We start from the raw sequence: 16,863 nt of genomic DNA, 5'->3' as shown, positions 1-16,863 counted from the left end.
TTTCAACCTCATTCTCGGGTGGTTTCTTCTCCTCTGTCTTCAAACGTGTTCAAGTCTCCCCCATTCTAAAAAAGCCTCCATCCTACTGCTCTCTTCAGTGATCGCCCTGCTCACATTCTTGTCCAGACTCCTGGAATGGCTCATATCCATCGGATGCCTTCATTTTTCATCCAACAATTACCTTCTCAGCTCTCTGCAGGCAGGCTTTACACCACTTAAACTGGTCTCTCCAAGGTCCCCAATGACTCTTTGCGGGCAGGGAATGTGTCTTCCAACTCTTTTATATTCATTTGTTCATTCAATCGTATTTATTGAGCATTTACTGTGTGCGAAGCACTCTAGTAAGCACTTGGGAGAGTACAACACAACATAGACACATTCCCTATCCACAATGAGCTTACGGTCTATCATATGTCAAGTGCTTAGTACAGTGTTTTGCATACAGTAAGCACTCAATAAATATGATCAATAGATTGACTGACCTCCTGGAGCCAAGTCCAAAGGACTCTACTGCTTCCTAATCTTCTTCAGTCTCTCAGATGCTTTTGAAACTGTGGACCACTGTTTCTTCCATGGAACATGATCAGGTCTCAGTTTTTCTGGTTCTCCTTCCTGAATGCTCCTTGTCTGTTTCACTAGATCCTTTTTCACCTTTCATCCAACCGATAAAAACTGTGAATAGTCTGTGGGGATCCATTCCAGGTGGCCTAACCTTTTCGCACTACACTCATTCTCTTGGGAAGCTCATCAGCTTCTAAGGGTTCACTGACTAAAGGTAGATAGGCAGAGCCAATGGGTCCCGTGCTCCAGGCCTTGTGTTAGGTGAATGCTGAAGGTAAGGGAACCCCAAAGGACCAACGATGCTGTAGAAGCAACCCTGCTCTCCATCTGCCAATTCCATCCATCAACTCCCTCTTTCTCCTCCCAGGCTTCTTTTCCCCAGCTTCGGTGCCTGCCTCACCTCTCCCTATCCCCTATCCTCTACCTTCACACTGCATCCTCACTCTCCCCTGCCCTCAACTTTTACCTGCTGACAGAACCCATATTATGGCAGTGGCCCTTGCTGACGTCCACCTCCTGCCTCCAGCTGATGAGCTGGTGAACCATATTCTTTCCCCACCCTCCGTCCCCACCTTCCTCTCTGAAATATCTCTTTCCTGGCTTCCATGTGCTCATCTTCCTTTACTCCAAAGCCTCCCCACTGCCCTCTGCTAGCCCTTTCTATGCCCGTATTTCCATCCAGCACAGCTCTTCTCACCTTCCCCTTCACTGGCTTGCAGCTCCTGCTTCCAATAGGGCTGCCAAAAATGTGGAATGGGACTGGGGGAGACATGAACCCTGGGAGGGGACAATGGCACCCTGTCCTGATCTTATCATGCCCAATTTGGTCCTATTCCCATGGTTTTGGCAGTCTTGGGCAGTGTGACGTTACAAGCCAGGAAAGGAGCAGGTGTAAGGGGCACAAATTAAAAAAAAAAAATAGCCACCTTGGGTGAAGCCATTTATGAGCAAGGGCTTGCCCAGTAAGAAGATGGGAGTGGTAGGTGGGGAAATGTAAGGATAGAGGAGGGGGGACAGGCTGAGGGGGAGGTGCATAGAGAAGTCAGGGGATGAAAATTTCAAATAGCCGCAGGGCAACGTCAGAGTGAATTCCTAATAATCTGGGTTCATCAGTGAGTGAAATATAATAATAATAATAATAATAATAATGGCATTTATTAAGCGCTTACTATGTGCAAAGCACTGTTCTAAGCGCTGGGGAGATTGCAAAGTGATCAGGTTGTCCCACAAGGGGCTCACAGTCTTCATCCCCATTTTACAGATGAGGTAACTGAGGCACAGAGAAGTTAAGTGACTTGCCCAAAGTCACACAGCTGACAACTGGCAGAGCCGAGATTTGAACCCATGAAATCTGACTCAAAAGCCCGTGCTTTTTCCAGTGAGCCATGCTGCTTCTCTATGCCACACTGGGTGGTTGTGAACATTAAGTCCTCTAAAACTGTTGGCAAAGATAAAAAATGCTGTAAACTTTACTTGTTACCTTCATCTGTAACTCATGTGGATGATCTATGTATGCAAATTCTTAGCATAACTCCAGTTCTCTAAATAAACTTTATCTTCAGTTATCTGGAAAATTCAAGTAATTGGCTAGTTCATTCTAAAATACAGTTTTAGGCCCCAGTGAACCTAAGTGTGTGCAGATTTATGCTGAGTGAAATGTTAGAACAAAACTCTGAATAATAAAAATAATGATAATAATGGCATTTGTTAAGTACTTACTATATGCCAAGTACTGTACTAAGATCTGGGGTAGATATTAGATAATCAGGTCCCACATGGTGCTCACAGTCTAAGTGGGAGGGAGAACAGCTATTGAATCCCCACTTTGCAGATGAGAGAACTGAGGCACAGAGAAGTGAAATGACTTGGACAAGGTCACACAGCAGGTTAGTGGAGGAGCCAGGAACTGACTCCCAGTTCTGTGTTCTTTTCACTAGGGCACACTGTTTTCCTATGAAGGCACCATGAAAAGTTGGTCTCAAAATTCCCAAGTTTGACCTAACGCAAAGAGGGAAACCAGAGAATATAGAAGAGTAAAAAGAAAGAAGTCCCTCTCCTGAGACAAAAAAACTACGCTACAGGTGATGGTCTCCTAATGACAATAGTAATAATTGTGGCAGTTGTTAAGCACTTAGCATGTGCCAAAGACTGTACTAAGTGCAGGGGTAGATAAAAGTTAATCAGGTTGACACAGTCCCTGAACCACAGCTCAAATAGGAGGGAGAGCAGATAATCACTATTTTGCCAGATGAGGAAATTGAGGCACAGAAAAGCTAAATGCCCAAGGCCACATAGCAGGCAAGTGGTAGAGTCAGGATTTGAAACTAGGTCCACTGGCTCCCAGTTCTGTGCTCTTTCCACTAGGCCATGTTGCTTCTGAGGGTGTCTTCTGACATCCAAATGCACTACTAAGGTGTCCCTAGGCATGGGTCAGCCTTTGCTTATTGGGTTCCTGGCTCCAAACTGTTCAGCCAAACAAGATCCAGAAAAAGTCAAACTATATAAACTGAAATCATCAGGGTTGCCCGATACAGTGCAAACTGAATATCAGAAAATGAACATAAACCACTGTGTGCAAATGCTCCACCTGAGAAATAATAAGCCTGAAGCTTATGAGGCCCCATGAAAAATGCAGAAAGATCTAATAACATATTATGCATGTCACTCACTGAAAAGAAAAGGGCTTTTTGTAGGCTTGTCATACATGAAAAAAAGCCAAGAATGACTAATGTAAAAAAAAAAAAAAAAAGGAAGAATTCCCAGAGCCCGGCACAGGATGGAGAGGTCTAGAATAACATCTTTCTCTGGTAGCACACTGGAACAATGCCAGCAGTGAAATTTACTGAGTCTGAAGGTCATTTTGGAGAGGTTACAGAATAACTCACCTTACATAACTCACGGAAACAAGATTCTGAGATTCAGCCATTCTGGCCCTGGAGGGGTCCACCATGGATAAAGAAGTTGGCTACACTATTCCAATGTTTGTCTGACAGTGTCATACTGCTCAGACTAGTGCATGGTTTTCAAAAAGATCAGAACATAGCAGTAGGGAGCCTTCTGAGACTGTCAGATAAATCTCGTTTCCTTTATTTCCTTCATGTTCTAGACAAATACCCTTTTCTACTTCTGGTTCCTATATACAGTGGCCCCACAACCCCCCTGCTCTTTTCTGCGGTGCCAGGCCTGTAGCAGTGTGTTTCTAAGTATGCATTTACCATAACATTTCTTCATCACTCATATGGCAATTCAAAAATATTATCATTATTATCATTATTATTTATAGTATTTGTTAAGGATTTACCATGTGTCAAACACTGTGGTAGAGACAAAATAATCAAGTTGAACACAGTCCCTGCCCAACCAGGCCTCACTGTCTAAGAGGGAGAAAAGACAGGTATTGAATCCCCATTTTACAGATGAGGAAAGTGAGACAAGAGAAGTAAAGTGATTGTCTGAGGTCACCCAGCAGGCAAGTGGCGGAGCGGGTCCTCTGATTCCCAGGCCTGTGCTCTTTTCATTAGGCCATTCTGCTTCCTCAAGTGGAATAATACAGTTGTTTATAGAAATGTTTTGGGAACACCAAATTGCACCTTTTTAAAAATGTAAGAACAGGAAGAGAAGTACTTCGTAGAACCTAGGCCTATTGATGAGGAGGCAATTAGAAGGGGGAAACAATGGCTTCTGGGAGATGCAGTCCTGCAGAATCTCAGCAGGTACTAAGGTTGGAGGCAAATTATTTTCTTTGATTTTGCAAACCACTGTCATCCATACATCTCTGTATGCATTAATACGTGCATACACATGCTTAGAAGGAAGAAGAGGTCATGTGGCTCACATGTCCCCTCCCCTAAAGCAGAACCACACTTAACCTATTCCAGACAGAATCAGTGTGGCCTAGTGGAAAGAGAAAAGGCCTGAGAGACAAGAAACCTGGTTCTAATTTCTTTTTCCACCATTCATCTGCTGTGCGACCCTGGGCAAGTCACCCAACTTCTCTGGGACTTAGTTTCCTCATCTGTAAAATGGGGGCTCAATACCTAGTCTTTCTTCTATTAAAACTGTGAGCCCCAAGGGGGACAGGGACTGTGTTTAACCTGATGATCTTGTATCTATCCCAACCCTTATCACATAGTACGCACTTAACAAATAACATAGTTATTATTATTATTATTATTATTATTGCTTGCCAAATCCAACGGCTCCTACTCTGTCCTAATCCTCCTCGACCTCTCAGCTGCCTTTGACACTGTGGACCACCCCCTTCTCCTCAACACGTTATCTGACCTTGGCTTCACTGACTCCGTCCTCTCCTGGTTCTCCTCTTATCTCTCCGGTCGTTCTTTCTCAGTCTCTTTTGCAGGCTCCTCCTCCCCCTCCCATCCTCTTACTGTGGGGGTTCCCCAAGGTTCAGTGCTTGGTCCCCTTCTGTTCTCAATCTACACCCACTCCCTTGGTGACCTCATTCGCTCCCACGGCTTCAACTATCATCTCTACGCTGATGACACCCAGATCTACATCTCTGCCCCTGCTCTCTCCCCCTCCCTCCAGGCTCGCATCTCCTCCTGCCTTCAGGACATCTCCATCTGGATGTCCGCCCGCCACCTAAAGCTCAACATGTCGAAGACTGAGCTCCTTGTCTTCCCTCCCAAACCTTGTCCTCTCCCTGACTTTCCCATCTCTGTTGACGGCACTACCATCCTTCCCGTCTCACAAGCCCGCAACCTCGGTGTCATCCTCGACTCCGCTCTCTCATTCACCCCTCACATCCAAGCCGTCACCAAAACCTGCCGGTCTCAGCTCCGCAACATTGCCAAGATCCGCCCTTTCCTCTCCATCCAAACTGCTACCCTGCTCATTCAAGCTCTCATCCTATCCCGTCTGGACTACTGCACTAGCCTTCTCTCTGATCTCCCATCCTCGTGTCTCTCTCCACTTCAATCCATACTTCATGCTGCTGCCCGGATTATCTTTGTCCAGAAACGCTCTGGACATATTACTCCCCTCCTCAAAAACCTCCAATGGCTACCGATCAATCTGCGCATCAAGCAGAAACTCCTCACCCTGGGCTTCAAGGCTCTCCATCACCTCGCCCCCTCCTACCTCACCTCCCTTCTCTCCTTCTACTGCCCAGCCCGCACCCTCCGCTCCTCCACCACTAATCTCCTCACTGTACCTCGCTCTCGCCTGTCCCGCCATCGACCCCCGGCCCACGTCATCCCCCGGGCCTGGAATGCCCTCCCTCTGCCCATCCGCCAAGCTAGCTCTCTTCCTCCCTTCAAGGCCCTGCTGAGAGCTCACCTCCTCCAGGAGGCCTTCCCAGACTGAGCCCCTTCTTTCCTCTCCCCTCGTCCCCCTCTCCATCCCCCCGTCTTACCTCCTTCCCTTCCCCACAGCACCTGTATATATGTATATATGGTTGTACATATTTATTACTCTATTTATTTACTTATTTATTTATTTTACTTGTACATTTCTATCCTACTTATTTTATTTTGTTGGTATGTTTGGTTCTGTTCTCTGTCTCCCCCTTTTAGACTGTGAGCCCACTGTTGGGTAGGGACTGTCTCTATGTGATGCCAATTTGTACTTCCCAAGCGCTTAGTACAGTGCTCTGCACATAGTAAGCGCTCAATAAATACGATTGATTGATTGATTGATTGATTACACCTTTTATTCATCCCTTCCTCAGCCCCATGGCACTTGCATACATATCCATAATTTATTTATTCATATCAATGTCTGTCTCCCCCGTCTACCAACATGTCTACCAACTCTGTTATATACTGTATTCTCCCGAGAGCTTAGTACTATTGTCTTCTTTTGCTCCACATTCTGTTACTTTCATCCTTCTGGCAGTTCTTAAATAGAAAGTCAAAAGATAAACTTTGATGAGAAAACAAAAATCATTTCTTACCCCGAGGGGCTTAGTTTTCTTCGGTCACTGCCAAGGAACTTCACCTCTTCTTCCATTTTCTTCCCAGGGGCTGAGGCTCCTACAGCAAGCTGTGGGGAGAGCATCTCCCATTCGCTCTCCTGGGAAACCACTTGCAACAAAAGAGCTCCTGCCTCTTCTCCATCCACCGGCTGCTTCTTCCTTGCCAGGCTTCTTGGACAAGAGGATGCCTCCAGGCCCACAGATTCTTGGGGCCTTTCTTCTGTCAGAGCTTGAGTCTGCATACCCTCAGTCGGGCCCCGGTCTACAACCACTTCCGTGACCTTGGCAGATTGTCCAGAGCCTGAATCAACCATCTTTGTCTGGCTGGAACTTTCTTCAGGTGATGTATCATTCGCTTCAGCATGGCCTAAGACCATCCAACTCTGGTCTTGCCCAGGGCTTTCTGGTGACCTCTTTTCTTCACCCTGTCTGAGACACAAAATGGAAGGACTTTCCTCTGATTGGCCATTCTTTTCATTTATTATGGAGGTTGATGGAACTGCATCTTGGGGGCTCTCTGAAAGCTGCACTTGTTCTGACCCAACCTTAGCTTCTTTAAATTTGGTGCTGCGTGCTTTTGTTTCAAGGACATCCTCACATTCAGATCTACTTTCTTCATTGGTAACTAGTATGTAATCCATCTGGAGCGTGCTTTGATCTTCATAGCTCTCACTCATCCATATGCGTTCATTCTCTTGTACCTTTGGCCCAGGGACCTCGGCAGGAACCCCTTCCGATTCTTCTAAGTCCATGATGATCTGTTCAATACCTAAGAGTGAAAAGGAGCAAAGGAAAAGGGTTACTTAAGCATCAGGGTAGGCTACAATTTTCAAAGATTCTTCACACTAAAATTTTGAAAATAAAACACTCCATGCAACATATTGCTTCGCTAACTCTGTTAGTCGCTTCTACGTGCATTGTTGGGGCCCGGGATTTGGTACATGCAGACATGCAAGGAGTTTTTATTATGACAGCTTTTCACGGGACAGGATTGCCCAGTTAGTAGAGCACCATGCATCTCGATAAGCTGAACTGAAATTCCACACGTGCACTGACTGCCTTCCTGGGTTCAATAGGCATGCTTTGGTAGTTGTCGAGCATGTCTTACCATCCTGCGGTCCTATGCCTCCACCTGCTGGTGTATCGGACTTACTGCTTTCCGCTTCGGACCCTTTCCGGAAGGCCCCCACACTAGATCCCGAGTCCAAAGGCAAAGCTGCCAGCACGGGATCTTCCTGAGGGCACACTGCGAACAGCTGGTGATAGGGTCCACCGTCTCTCGCCTTATCTTTCTTGGCAGGCGGTGCAGATAGCAGCAACTCTGCCACTTCACCGTTAGGAGAGTGTTCCTTCGCAGCTCCCTTGTCCTCTGTTCTTTTTGTACTGTCAGAAGTGTCCAGGAGAAATGACAAATCAAAGGGTGGGGTGTAGAGCACAAGTTGTTGCTCTCTGGAGGGTTCCTCCAGCTGAACGTCAGCACCATAGTGAAAGTGTTCAGGTTTCTTAATTAACTGCTCGTCAACTTGTCGAACAATTTCACTGTATTCAGAATCGCCCTGAGAAGCTTCAGATGGACTGATGTCTTGTTTAGACAGATGACCTGCTCCTGAGGTTTCTTGGTTGCTCCCCCACATGAATTTATTCGTCACAAGCAGGAATTCGGATGGAGTGTCAGGGCCTGAACCGTTACTGACATTTAGTTCTTCAACAGTCTCAATCCCGTCAAAACAAATGTCCGGTGTCTCCAGTTTGTCAACTCTCCCTGCAGTTTTCTGAGTAGTCGAGTTCTGTCTGTAGTCAGTTGAGGGGCTTGCATGACTTCTGTCTTGCTGAGGTGAAGTGTTGGCAGCATTTGCGGGAAGCAAGTCACCAGTGACCAGCTGTCCACGAGGATGGCCCTCAGCAACAGCAGGTGCATCTTGGTGAGTGGCAACCACGATGTCTGCATTCCTTGCCCCACTCAAACCAACAGGCAGAGCCCCTGAGATTTCAGGAGTCACTCTATCTGCTCCTACAGGTTCAAAAGCCAACCTCATTTTTGGGACCATGTCATTTTGAGATTCTACTGACTTCACATCTTTTTCTCTACTTGTTTCAAAAAGTGGCTGGGCTCGGGGAAAGACTCCCCAATCCATCTTATCGACTATGGCTGGCTCATTGTTCTGGAGAAGTAGAATCTTTTTTCCAAGGTGCATCTCCAGTTCATGTTGCCCAAGAACAGAACCAATGCCTTCTGATAAATCTGGTTTGGTGAGACCACATTCACCAGCTTTTCCTTCCGGCTCCTTCTCAGTGCTGGGAGACTGCTCGGAGTCTTGCTTCAGCTCCTGCTCCTGGCAAACATCGGGGCTACTGGAGGCCTGGGAATTACTGTCCTGGTCACAGCTGGTTAACAGATCAGGATTCTCACCCTCTGCTTTCCACCTGCTTGGCTGCTCTACATCAGTCCAGAGATCAGGCACCATAGAGATGCACCTGCTTTCCTGAAAGTTGTTGGGGAGGATATCTGGAACAAATGTGCTCCGGGGAGAGGCAGAAGGAGTGAGCTCATCCCATCCTGGGCTTGGCTTTCTTATCCATTGAGAAGAGGGACTGATTGCCACAAAATCCTTTGCTGAAGAAGTGTCTGAGTCTTGGTTTTCACTGGGATCTGATTCTTCTCGCTCCCACAGATGAATTTTCTCAGCCTCTGAACTTGAAGGGTCTGGTACTACATCTATATTCTCTTTTGTCTGAGTTAAGTTTGGCTGAGCCAGATCAGGAGGTGCATTATCTTGATGCTGCTCTCCTAGATGGTTTCCTAACAGGTGCTGATCACTGGAAGCCAAAGCAAATTGGTACCCTTTTAAATCCCCTTCTGCCTTACTTTGGCCAAGTGTTCTAGGTTGATCCAGCAGGGTGCTGTCTGAAACCACTTGGCTGTGTTGAATGTCCCAAGATGGTTCATCACGGTCATTCTCCTCATCATACTGAAAAGGTGATCTGTTTTCATCACTAAAGGCATCAATGCACTGTGTTTCTACAGGTTCACGATCACTCTGAATGGGTAGGCCCCATGGATCAAGCTTTTGGTTTACAGAAACGTCCCTTTTCAAATCAGAATATTGCCCTGCCACCAGCTTCTCTTTCTGAGCCAGAGGGTTCCACCACTCTGAGTTGTCAGCTGAAAACCCAAGCATTTCTATTTTGGACTTTTGCTTTCGTCTGACCTTGCTGGTCGGTGTAGTCGGCAGTGGGGTCTTTTCTGTTTCTGAATTATCTGGAGAATTCCCTTCCTCTTGTCCTGATACGGTTGTCTGCTCGACAGTATCGTTCAATGCAGATATATTCCAAATATTGGAATTGATTTGATTTTCAGGTGATGGTCTGGCTTTGACTTCACCCTTGCTTGTTTCCCAGTCATCCGCACATTTAAAGGATTCTTGAGCTTCATGGTTAGCTGTGGTCAAGTGTGTGTTGCTTTTATCCAATGGATCCCAGGTTTTGGAATCATTTTGGGAATCTTCTTGGGAAGAGGTCATGTTACTGTCTTTTTCCAGTGAGTCTTCACCATCCAAGCTACCGTCAGTCCCCGAACTTATTGCATCACGATGCGTGAGCTCGGGCATTTTATGTTCATTTCTTTCTAGGGAAACCAACGGACTTCCTTCCTGAGGGGCACGTGACTTTTCAGAACATTCCTCTACTTCAATACTTGAGAAGGAGAACTGGTGGTCGTCACTCTCCAGTGTATCACAAACCTCCGCCTCTTCAGGAACTTTGGGACTGAAGCCCTCTTCCGATTCTTCCAGTCTTTTTTTCTCATAGTCTCCTTCTTCGGAAGTCTCTTCAACCTTCCCATCATGAGACACTGATTCTGATCTCTCATTTCTCCAGCCACTCCAGGCATCTTGGTTTTCTTTCTGATGGTCAGTATCAAGCGAATGATCCCAGCTGTGTGCATCTGCAGAATGGTCACTTAGATCAGGGCTCGATGCACTCGAATTTGCATATTCTTTGGCCGAGCTACTCCATACATCATCTCCATCGCTATTACTTCTGACTTGAGAATTGCTTGAAGGGCTATTTCTGGAACTTTTAATTTCAAGAACCTTCTTAGCCTCGAGATTAGGTCCAGTGGATTGCAGGTTACTTCCTACTGACACATTCCTATGTGTGTCTAGAGTTTGGGAAACCTTTTCTAGAGGGGTGCGGCCCATATATTCTTCTGCAAATTTATTTTCGGTCTCCAGAACTTCATAAGATTCATTTTCCTCAAGATTCATTTCGTTTGCCAAATGACCTGGTAGAGCTACATCACTAATGTCTAAAACGGCAGTGTCATTAGAAGACTCTCTTCCATTTGTGATGGGTTCTTCATACGCATCGTTTATCTCCAAATCCTTTCCAGAAGTGTCCATTTCAAAGTCACAAGGTCCCAGACTGATGGGAGTTTTGTCAAACAAGCCTTGATGAAGTTCTCCCGAGCCTTCTGAGAATTCACTTGCCTGAGGACTAGAGGCAGTGGATGGAGAACTACTTTTAACCAATTCATCCCACGTCCCTTGGTTTTGAACAGCAATAGGAGAATTCGCCTCATGGTCCCCTTCCTCTCTTTCTGAACTTCCCGAACTGGACTGAGGCGCCGGGTCCGAGGCAGGGCTTTCTTTTCCATTTTGTCTGTTAATACGCACATCTGTAGTCTCCTGCTCTGCCTGGTCAATTTCACTGTGTCTGTAACCTCCATCATTCCAGGTTTCTGAATGTTCGGAGTGTTCTTCGTTTTCTGGACTTGTCGCAGAGGATTCTGTATTGCTCTCAAAAGTTCTTTTCCACATTTCCTGACTTACAGGATCTGTCAAAAGGGCAGGAGGGATAATTACTTCCAGTTGCTCAGTTCCTAAGACTTCTGGTGCCTCTGGGCTGTCACTATCCCTATTTTTGCCTAATGAGTTAGGTGTTCCAGGAGCTGATTTGCTTTCCTCCAAATTGACAATACATGACAAGTTGGGTAATGATAACAATGGCAGGCTCTCATCCTTCATGGCTGCATCCCAAATACTGCTAGAGATGAGCTGTCCGCTTGTCTCATCCAATAGTTTCACTTCACTGGGGGCAACATCCTTGCCTAGCTCAGAGGTAGCAGAGGGTGAATGGAGCTCCCATCCGCTCTGGTTATCGTCCTGACACTCCACACTCCACGGCTCCACCTGTCTCACTGAAAATCTGGTTTCCGGTTCTGAGCCTTCATTTCGATATCCCTGTGTTTTCCCATCAGCGACAACTTCCATTCCCACATTACTGTCATCCCAGTCCAAGTCATTATCCATGTCTGAAATGGTTGCAGTTGACTGGGTGTCCTCAAGGATGACTCTATTCCATAAATCCAGATTTTCAGATGCCACCTGCAAAGTGTTAGTTCCACTATGCAAGAGAGTCAGCTGTCTGTTTGTCTCATTGTACATCTGCATCATTCCAGGGTCATCGTAACTGGACTGGCTACTTTCACCACCGTCATCCTCAGCCAAAAAATACTTGGGATCCACGTGTTCTGGCTTAAATACGCCTTGATCGTCTGAATTTGGAGCTGGAGCTGGGATGTTGTCAGAACTGACTGTTTCTGAATGAGCATCATTCTGTGGGAGCACAGTCCACATCTCAAGGTTACCTGGGCCAGAACTAATTCGGCTTCTAGAAGATGGCTGCTGCAGTGGCTGAGACTTATCATCAGCTTCGCTCGGCATGGGCTCCCCTGGGTGCAGACTAGCATCTCTGAGACCAAAGACTGCCTCTTTGGCAAAGTGCTTGTCCTCAATTTCCTTTTCATCCCCGCCGAGAGTGGGTGATATGTAGGAGTCAGATGTAGAGTAGTTGGTATCCAGCGGGGAGACAACTAAATCTTCACCCACATTTGACGTGCTGAAGTCGGAGCATCTATATGATAAGAAGGAATTGTTCCAGGGTTCCAGAGTTTCTGCTACTTCTTTCTTTGCATTTTCTTCATACAGGTCCCAGGTACTTACCTTTTCAAATGACTTTGCCCTGGGTTTTAAGTCAGTGAATACAATCTGACTTTCCGTTGGCAACTGGGAACTCTTCTGCACACTAGCTGGAGCTGTTTGAGGATTTACAAATGCCACCTGGTCGTCTCCTGAATAATCTTCCCTCCTATCCCAGGCTTCTGGAGAGGCTTGATTACTTGGGTTGCCAGACACGGTGTCCACTGGGGTGTCGGGAGAATAGGAAAAGCCACTTCTGGCCATTGCCCATTCCTCAGGGTCCCTCACAGAAGGTGGATCAGCCTCGGCTTGGTGCGCATTCCATGCATTTTTCAGAGCTTTATTGCTGTCTTCCTTCCCAAACTTGGTCCAGACGGTGAAAGGCTCTGTATCAGTCGGTCTGGTGTTTCCTCTGGGATTCGCCCACGGATCCAGTAGCACTGCAGGAGGTTGACTGGACTGCCACAGACCGGCAAAATCTTCTATCAGATGGTCTGTCCCCCGAGGGGAGTCCTTTGACAAATGGGACTTCTCAGTGGGGGGTCCCTGGAGTTCCCGTCCCTCCTCACCTTGCTTCTGAGTGTCAGCCTGATTGAAGTCATGTCGGGCAAGCTGAAGCTCCAAGGGGCCTGCCTTTGGATACTCAAGGTGCCTTGGCGGTTTCTGCTGGAATACAGAATCGGAAGCCCTTCGGTCAAGTGGGATTGCTTTATGATCCTTCCATGACTCGGGGCTCTGAAAGACAGATTCCTGTTCGCTGGAACTCCAGGCCTCTGTATTCTGCAAAACGGCATTTCTGGAGTCCACGTCAACCCCCCCCCACCAGCTGCCACACCTCAGGCGAGTTTGAGGGGACTCTGTAGGATCCATTTCGTTGATCTTTTGTATCACGTCTTCAGGGAAGAACGAGGGTGGGCCGTCGACAAGAGGTGAGCTTTCTACTAAGCTGTTCATCGGCGTCGGTGGAATTCTGGTCCCGACCTTGCTTTGCAGTCTTTTGGTTGGAGGAGACTCATCTCCCACAAAATCGGCCAGGGTGGGAGATTTTTCCAAATGGTCTCTGGGACTTTCTTGCCTCTGGCTATATTCGCCATCAAATTCCACTGGGCTGTCTCCATCAGCCGCTGTCATCAGCAAACCTGATGAATAATTAGCCATGTCATTTCCTAATAGATGCATCTCATCAAAATCTTTTGACTCAGTGGGTGGCTGTCCTTCTGATGAATCACTGTGAGGAAAGAAGTCATCTGCTGGGAAATAGTCTGCAGAATGAGAAGAAGACTGAGACTGTACAGTAACTATGGGTGCTGGGTCAAAGTTGAAAGGGTCAAAGTGGTCACTGTGGTTTCCTGACTGAGGCTTCTGCTCCTCAGCTATCACCCCTTCAGGAATGGGGCTATAGGACTCAACCCCCGGGAGGAGGCTGTGGTGAGGACCAGTGCCTTCGGCCACTGGACTATCATCACTGAGGAAAACCGAGCTTTCCTTGGAAGACCGGCTGCTTCTGATGGTAGCCAACCCACTGTCTGGACTTACAAGATCCACATTAACATCCACCTGAGCCTGCATAGATCCATTGAGATCTTGCGGATTTTCTATGAAATTCACCGAACTGGGCGGTGGCTCTACGTCAGAACCATACAACTCCATAATACCGGAAGAGCCTTGGGAGAGGGGGGCACTCCCAGCCACAGCTTCTGTCGAGGACGTCCGGCTGTTGGAGACCATCTCTGGACACCTCCGGTTGATGACTTCCTTGATGAGGAGAACAATTTGATCACGAGTGACCAAGGGATTCTCCTGCTGATAAACCAGGATGTGGTCACAGTCACATTCAAAAGGATCCAGCTCCAGGCAGGGGTTCTGGCATTCTTCCAACTCACAGCAAATCTGCCAGGAAAGCACAAGGGTTCATGTGATCACAACTGTTTACTCAAGTCGACTTTTCTGGGGAACCAGCTTTGGCGTGCCTGCAGATAGCTCTGGTTTTTCTCTGAGGTTTCAATGAAATTTAACCCATACCTTTACTGTTGCATACGCCCAACTGTATAGCTCCCTCCCCCACTCCAGCCACATTTATACCCACATCTGTACCATGCTGAGTAGCAGCATGGTGTGGTGGTTAGAGCATGGGCCTGGGAGTCCGAAGGTCATGGGTTCAAATCCTGGCTCCACCACTTGTCTTCTGTGTGACCTTGGGCAAGTCACTTTACTTCTCTGGACCTCAGCTATAAAGTGGGGTTTGAGACTGTGAGCTTCATGTGGGACAGGGACTGTATCCAACCCAATTTGCTTGTAATCTACCCCAGCACTTAGTAACGTACCTGGCACCTAGTAAGCACTTAAAAAAATACCATAATTGTTAATTATTATTATTACACCCACCTGTGCATATGCCCCCCAAAAACAGTGATTCAGGTTTGCCAAACAGAAGAGGGGTTCTCTATTTGTCCAGGTAATTGGGGTGGGTAGAGGGCTTGCAGCGTTCTCATTCTCGAGGGTCGAGGCTGCAGTTCTCTCCACCATGATGGTATTACGGTGTCTTAACCCTCGGAATTATTTCAGAGCCTACATTCTCTCTACTATGTTGACCCAAGTTCTTAAAAGATGGTCTTCTGCCTGGATTGTATAGTCACTGGTTCTGGGAGCAAACTTACCTGATTGCACAGCTCGATATTCTCAGAATATACGGCTATCTGCCGTCTCATCTGCTGTCCATCTGTTGAGTCGTTGGCCAGAAGGACAAGTACATCAAAAGCATATTTGTCTGTAAATATTTTCAAGTCACTGATAATGTTCCGATGAAATGTGCAGTCCTAGAATGCAACAGAGACTTAGAAGCTATAGGGCATGAGCTTCTTTCCAACCCTCTTAAAACAGTTTGGTGAGCAACGAGTATATCTGAAAACAATCTTGTGGTCAATCAACGAATCAGTGGTATTTACTGAGAGCTTACTGTGTGCAGAACACTGTACTAAGTGCTTGGGAGAGAACAATACAATAAAGTTGGTAGACATGATTCCTGTCCACAAGGAGCTTACCGTCTAGAAAGGGAGACAGACATTAAAATAAATTGCAGATAGGGTAAATGGCAGAGTGGAAGGATATGTACATAAGTGCTGAGGTGGGTTGACAATAAATCAAAGGAATTTTTTGAGTGCTTACTGTGCACAAAGTACCGTACTACCTCCTAAGGAAAATATAGAAAAAAACAGAGTTGATTCACACGATCACTGCCCACAAGGAGCCTATCAAGTGCGTAGATGGCGGAGTGAATATCGAAACATCAGTACTTTCAACGGATTGCATTGCCCTAGACAATGGATATTACCATGGTCCCTAAGGCTTAGACTGACACAGAATAGCAAAAGCGGCGCACAAGGACCCTGTCTTACTACGCACATCCCCGGGGAACTAGGAATTTGCTGATTAGGCCCTTCCTCTATGTTTTTCATTGAAATATCATGCAATCATCATCCATGGTATTTACTGAGCACTTACTGTGTGCAGAGCACTGTACTTGGCACTTGGGAGAGTACAACTCCCATGAGACTTACGATCTAGAGATCAAGGTTCTAGCAGCTCTACTGGAATAAAAGAGGGATAGAAATAAAAATACACTTCCTCTTAGTTTGCTCTCCCTGTGTTGGACAGGACTGTGTCCTACCTGATTTTCCTGTCTCTGCCCCAGTGCTTAGCAGAATGCTTGGAACCTCATAAGAGTATAACAATTGTGATAACTGTTAAGTGCTTAGAATCAGCATGGCCTAGTGGATAGAGCACGGGCCTGGGAGTCAGGAGGACCTGAGTTCTCATCCCAGGTCCACCATTTGTCTATGTGACCTTGGGCAAGTCACTTAACTTGCTGCATAGGCCTCAGTTACCTCATCTATAAAATGGGGATTGAGACTGTGAGCCCCATGTGGGACAGCTGGGTCCAACCTGATTATATTGTATCTACACCGGTGCTTAGTTCAGTGCCTGGCACATAGTAACTGTTTAACAAATACCATTTAAAAAAGTTCTTACTATATGCTAAGCACTCTACAAGAGAATCAGGTTGGACACTGTCCCTGTCCCACATGGAACTTACAGTCTAAGTAGGAGGGAGACCAGATATTTAATTCCCATTTTACAGATGGGGAAACTGAGCTACAGAGAAGAAGTTAGATAATAATAATAATAATGGCATTTATTAAGTGCTTACTATGTTCAAAGCAGTGTTCTAAGCGCTGGGGAGGTTACAAGGGGACCAGGTTGTCCCATGGGGGACTCACAGACTTCATCCCCATTTTACAGATGAGGTAATTGAGGCACAGAGAAGTTAAGTGACTTGCCCAAAGTCACACAGCTGACATGTGGCAGAGCCAGGATTTGAACCCATGACCT

General features: G+C 46.6%; 1 protein-coding gene across 5 annotated transcripts in view; it reads right to left on the bottom strand.

The window, feature by feature from the left end:
• Positions 1-14,123, bottom strand: part of PRUNE2 (prune homolog 2 with BCH domain) — a 76,231-nt gene extending 62,108 nt beyond the window's left edge. For 4 of the 5 annotated variants that reach the window (XM_038770096.1, XM_038770097.1, XM_038770098.1 and 1 more), the window contains exons 1-2: positions 7,605-13,750; positions 6,476-7,265 (exon numbers count right to left, since the gene is read on the bottom strand). In XM_038770096.1, coding sequence (XP_038626024.1) covers positions 6,476-7,265; positions 7,605-13,653 — 6,839 coding nt within the window. In that variant the 5' untranslated portion in view covers positions 13,654-13,750. Of the gene's footprint in view, positions 1-6,475; positions 7,266-7,604 lie in introns of all 5 variants that reach the window. The other variant, XM_038770095.1, reaches the window with a different exon arrangement.
• Positions 14,124-16,863: the final 2,740 nt, after the last annotated feature.

This window comes from Tachyglossus aculeatus, chromosome X4 (assembly GCF_015852505.1).
Source record: "Tachyglossus aculeatus isolate mTacAcu1 chromosome X4, mTacAcu1.pri, whole genome shotgun sequence".
NCBI classification, from domain to species: Eukaryota; Metazoa; Chordata; class Mammalia; order Monotremata; family Tachyglossidae; genus Tachyglossus; species Tachyglossus aculeatus.
The sequence above is the reverse complement of the archived record's forward strand: the minus strand, read 5'-3'. Positions and strand labels throughout refer to the sequence as shown.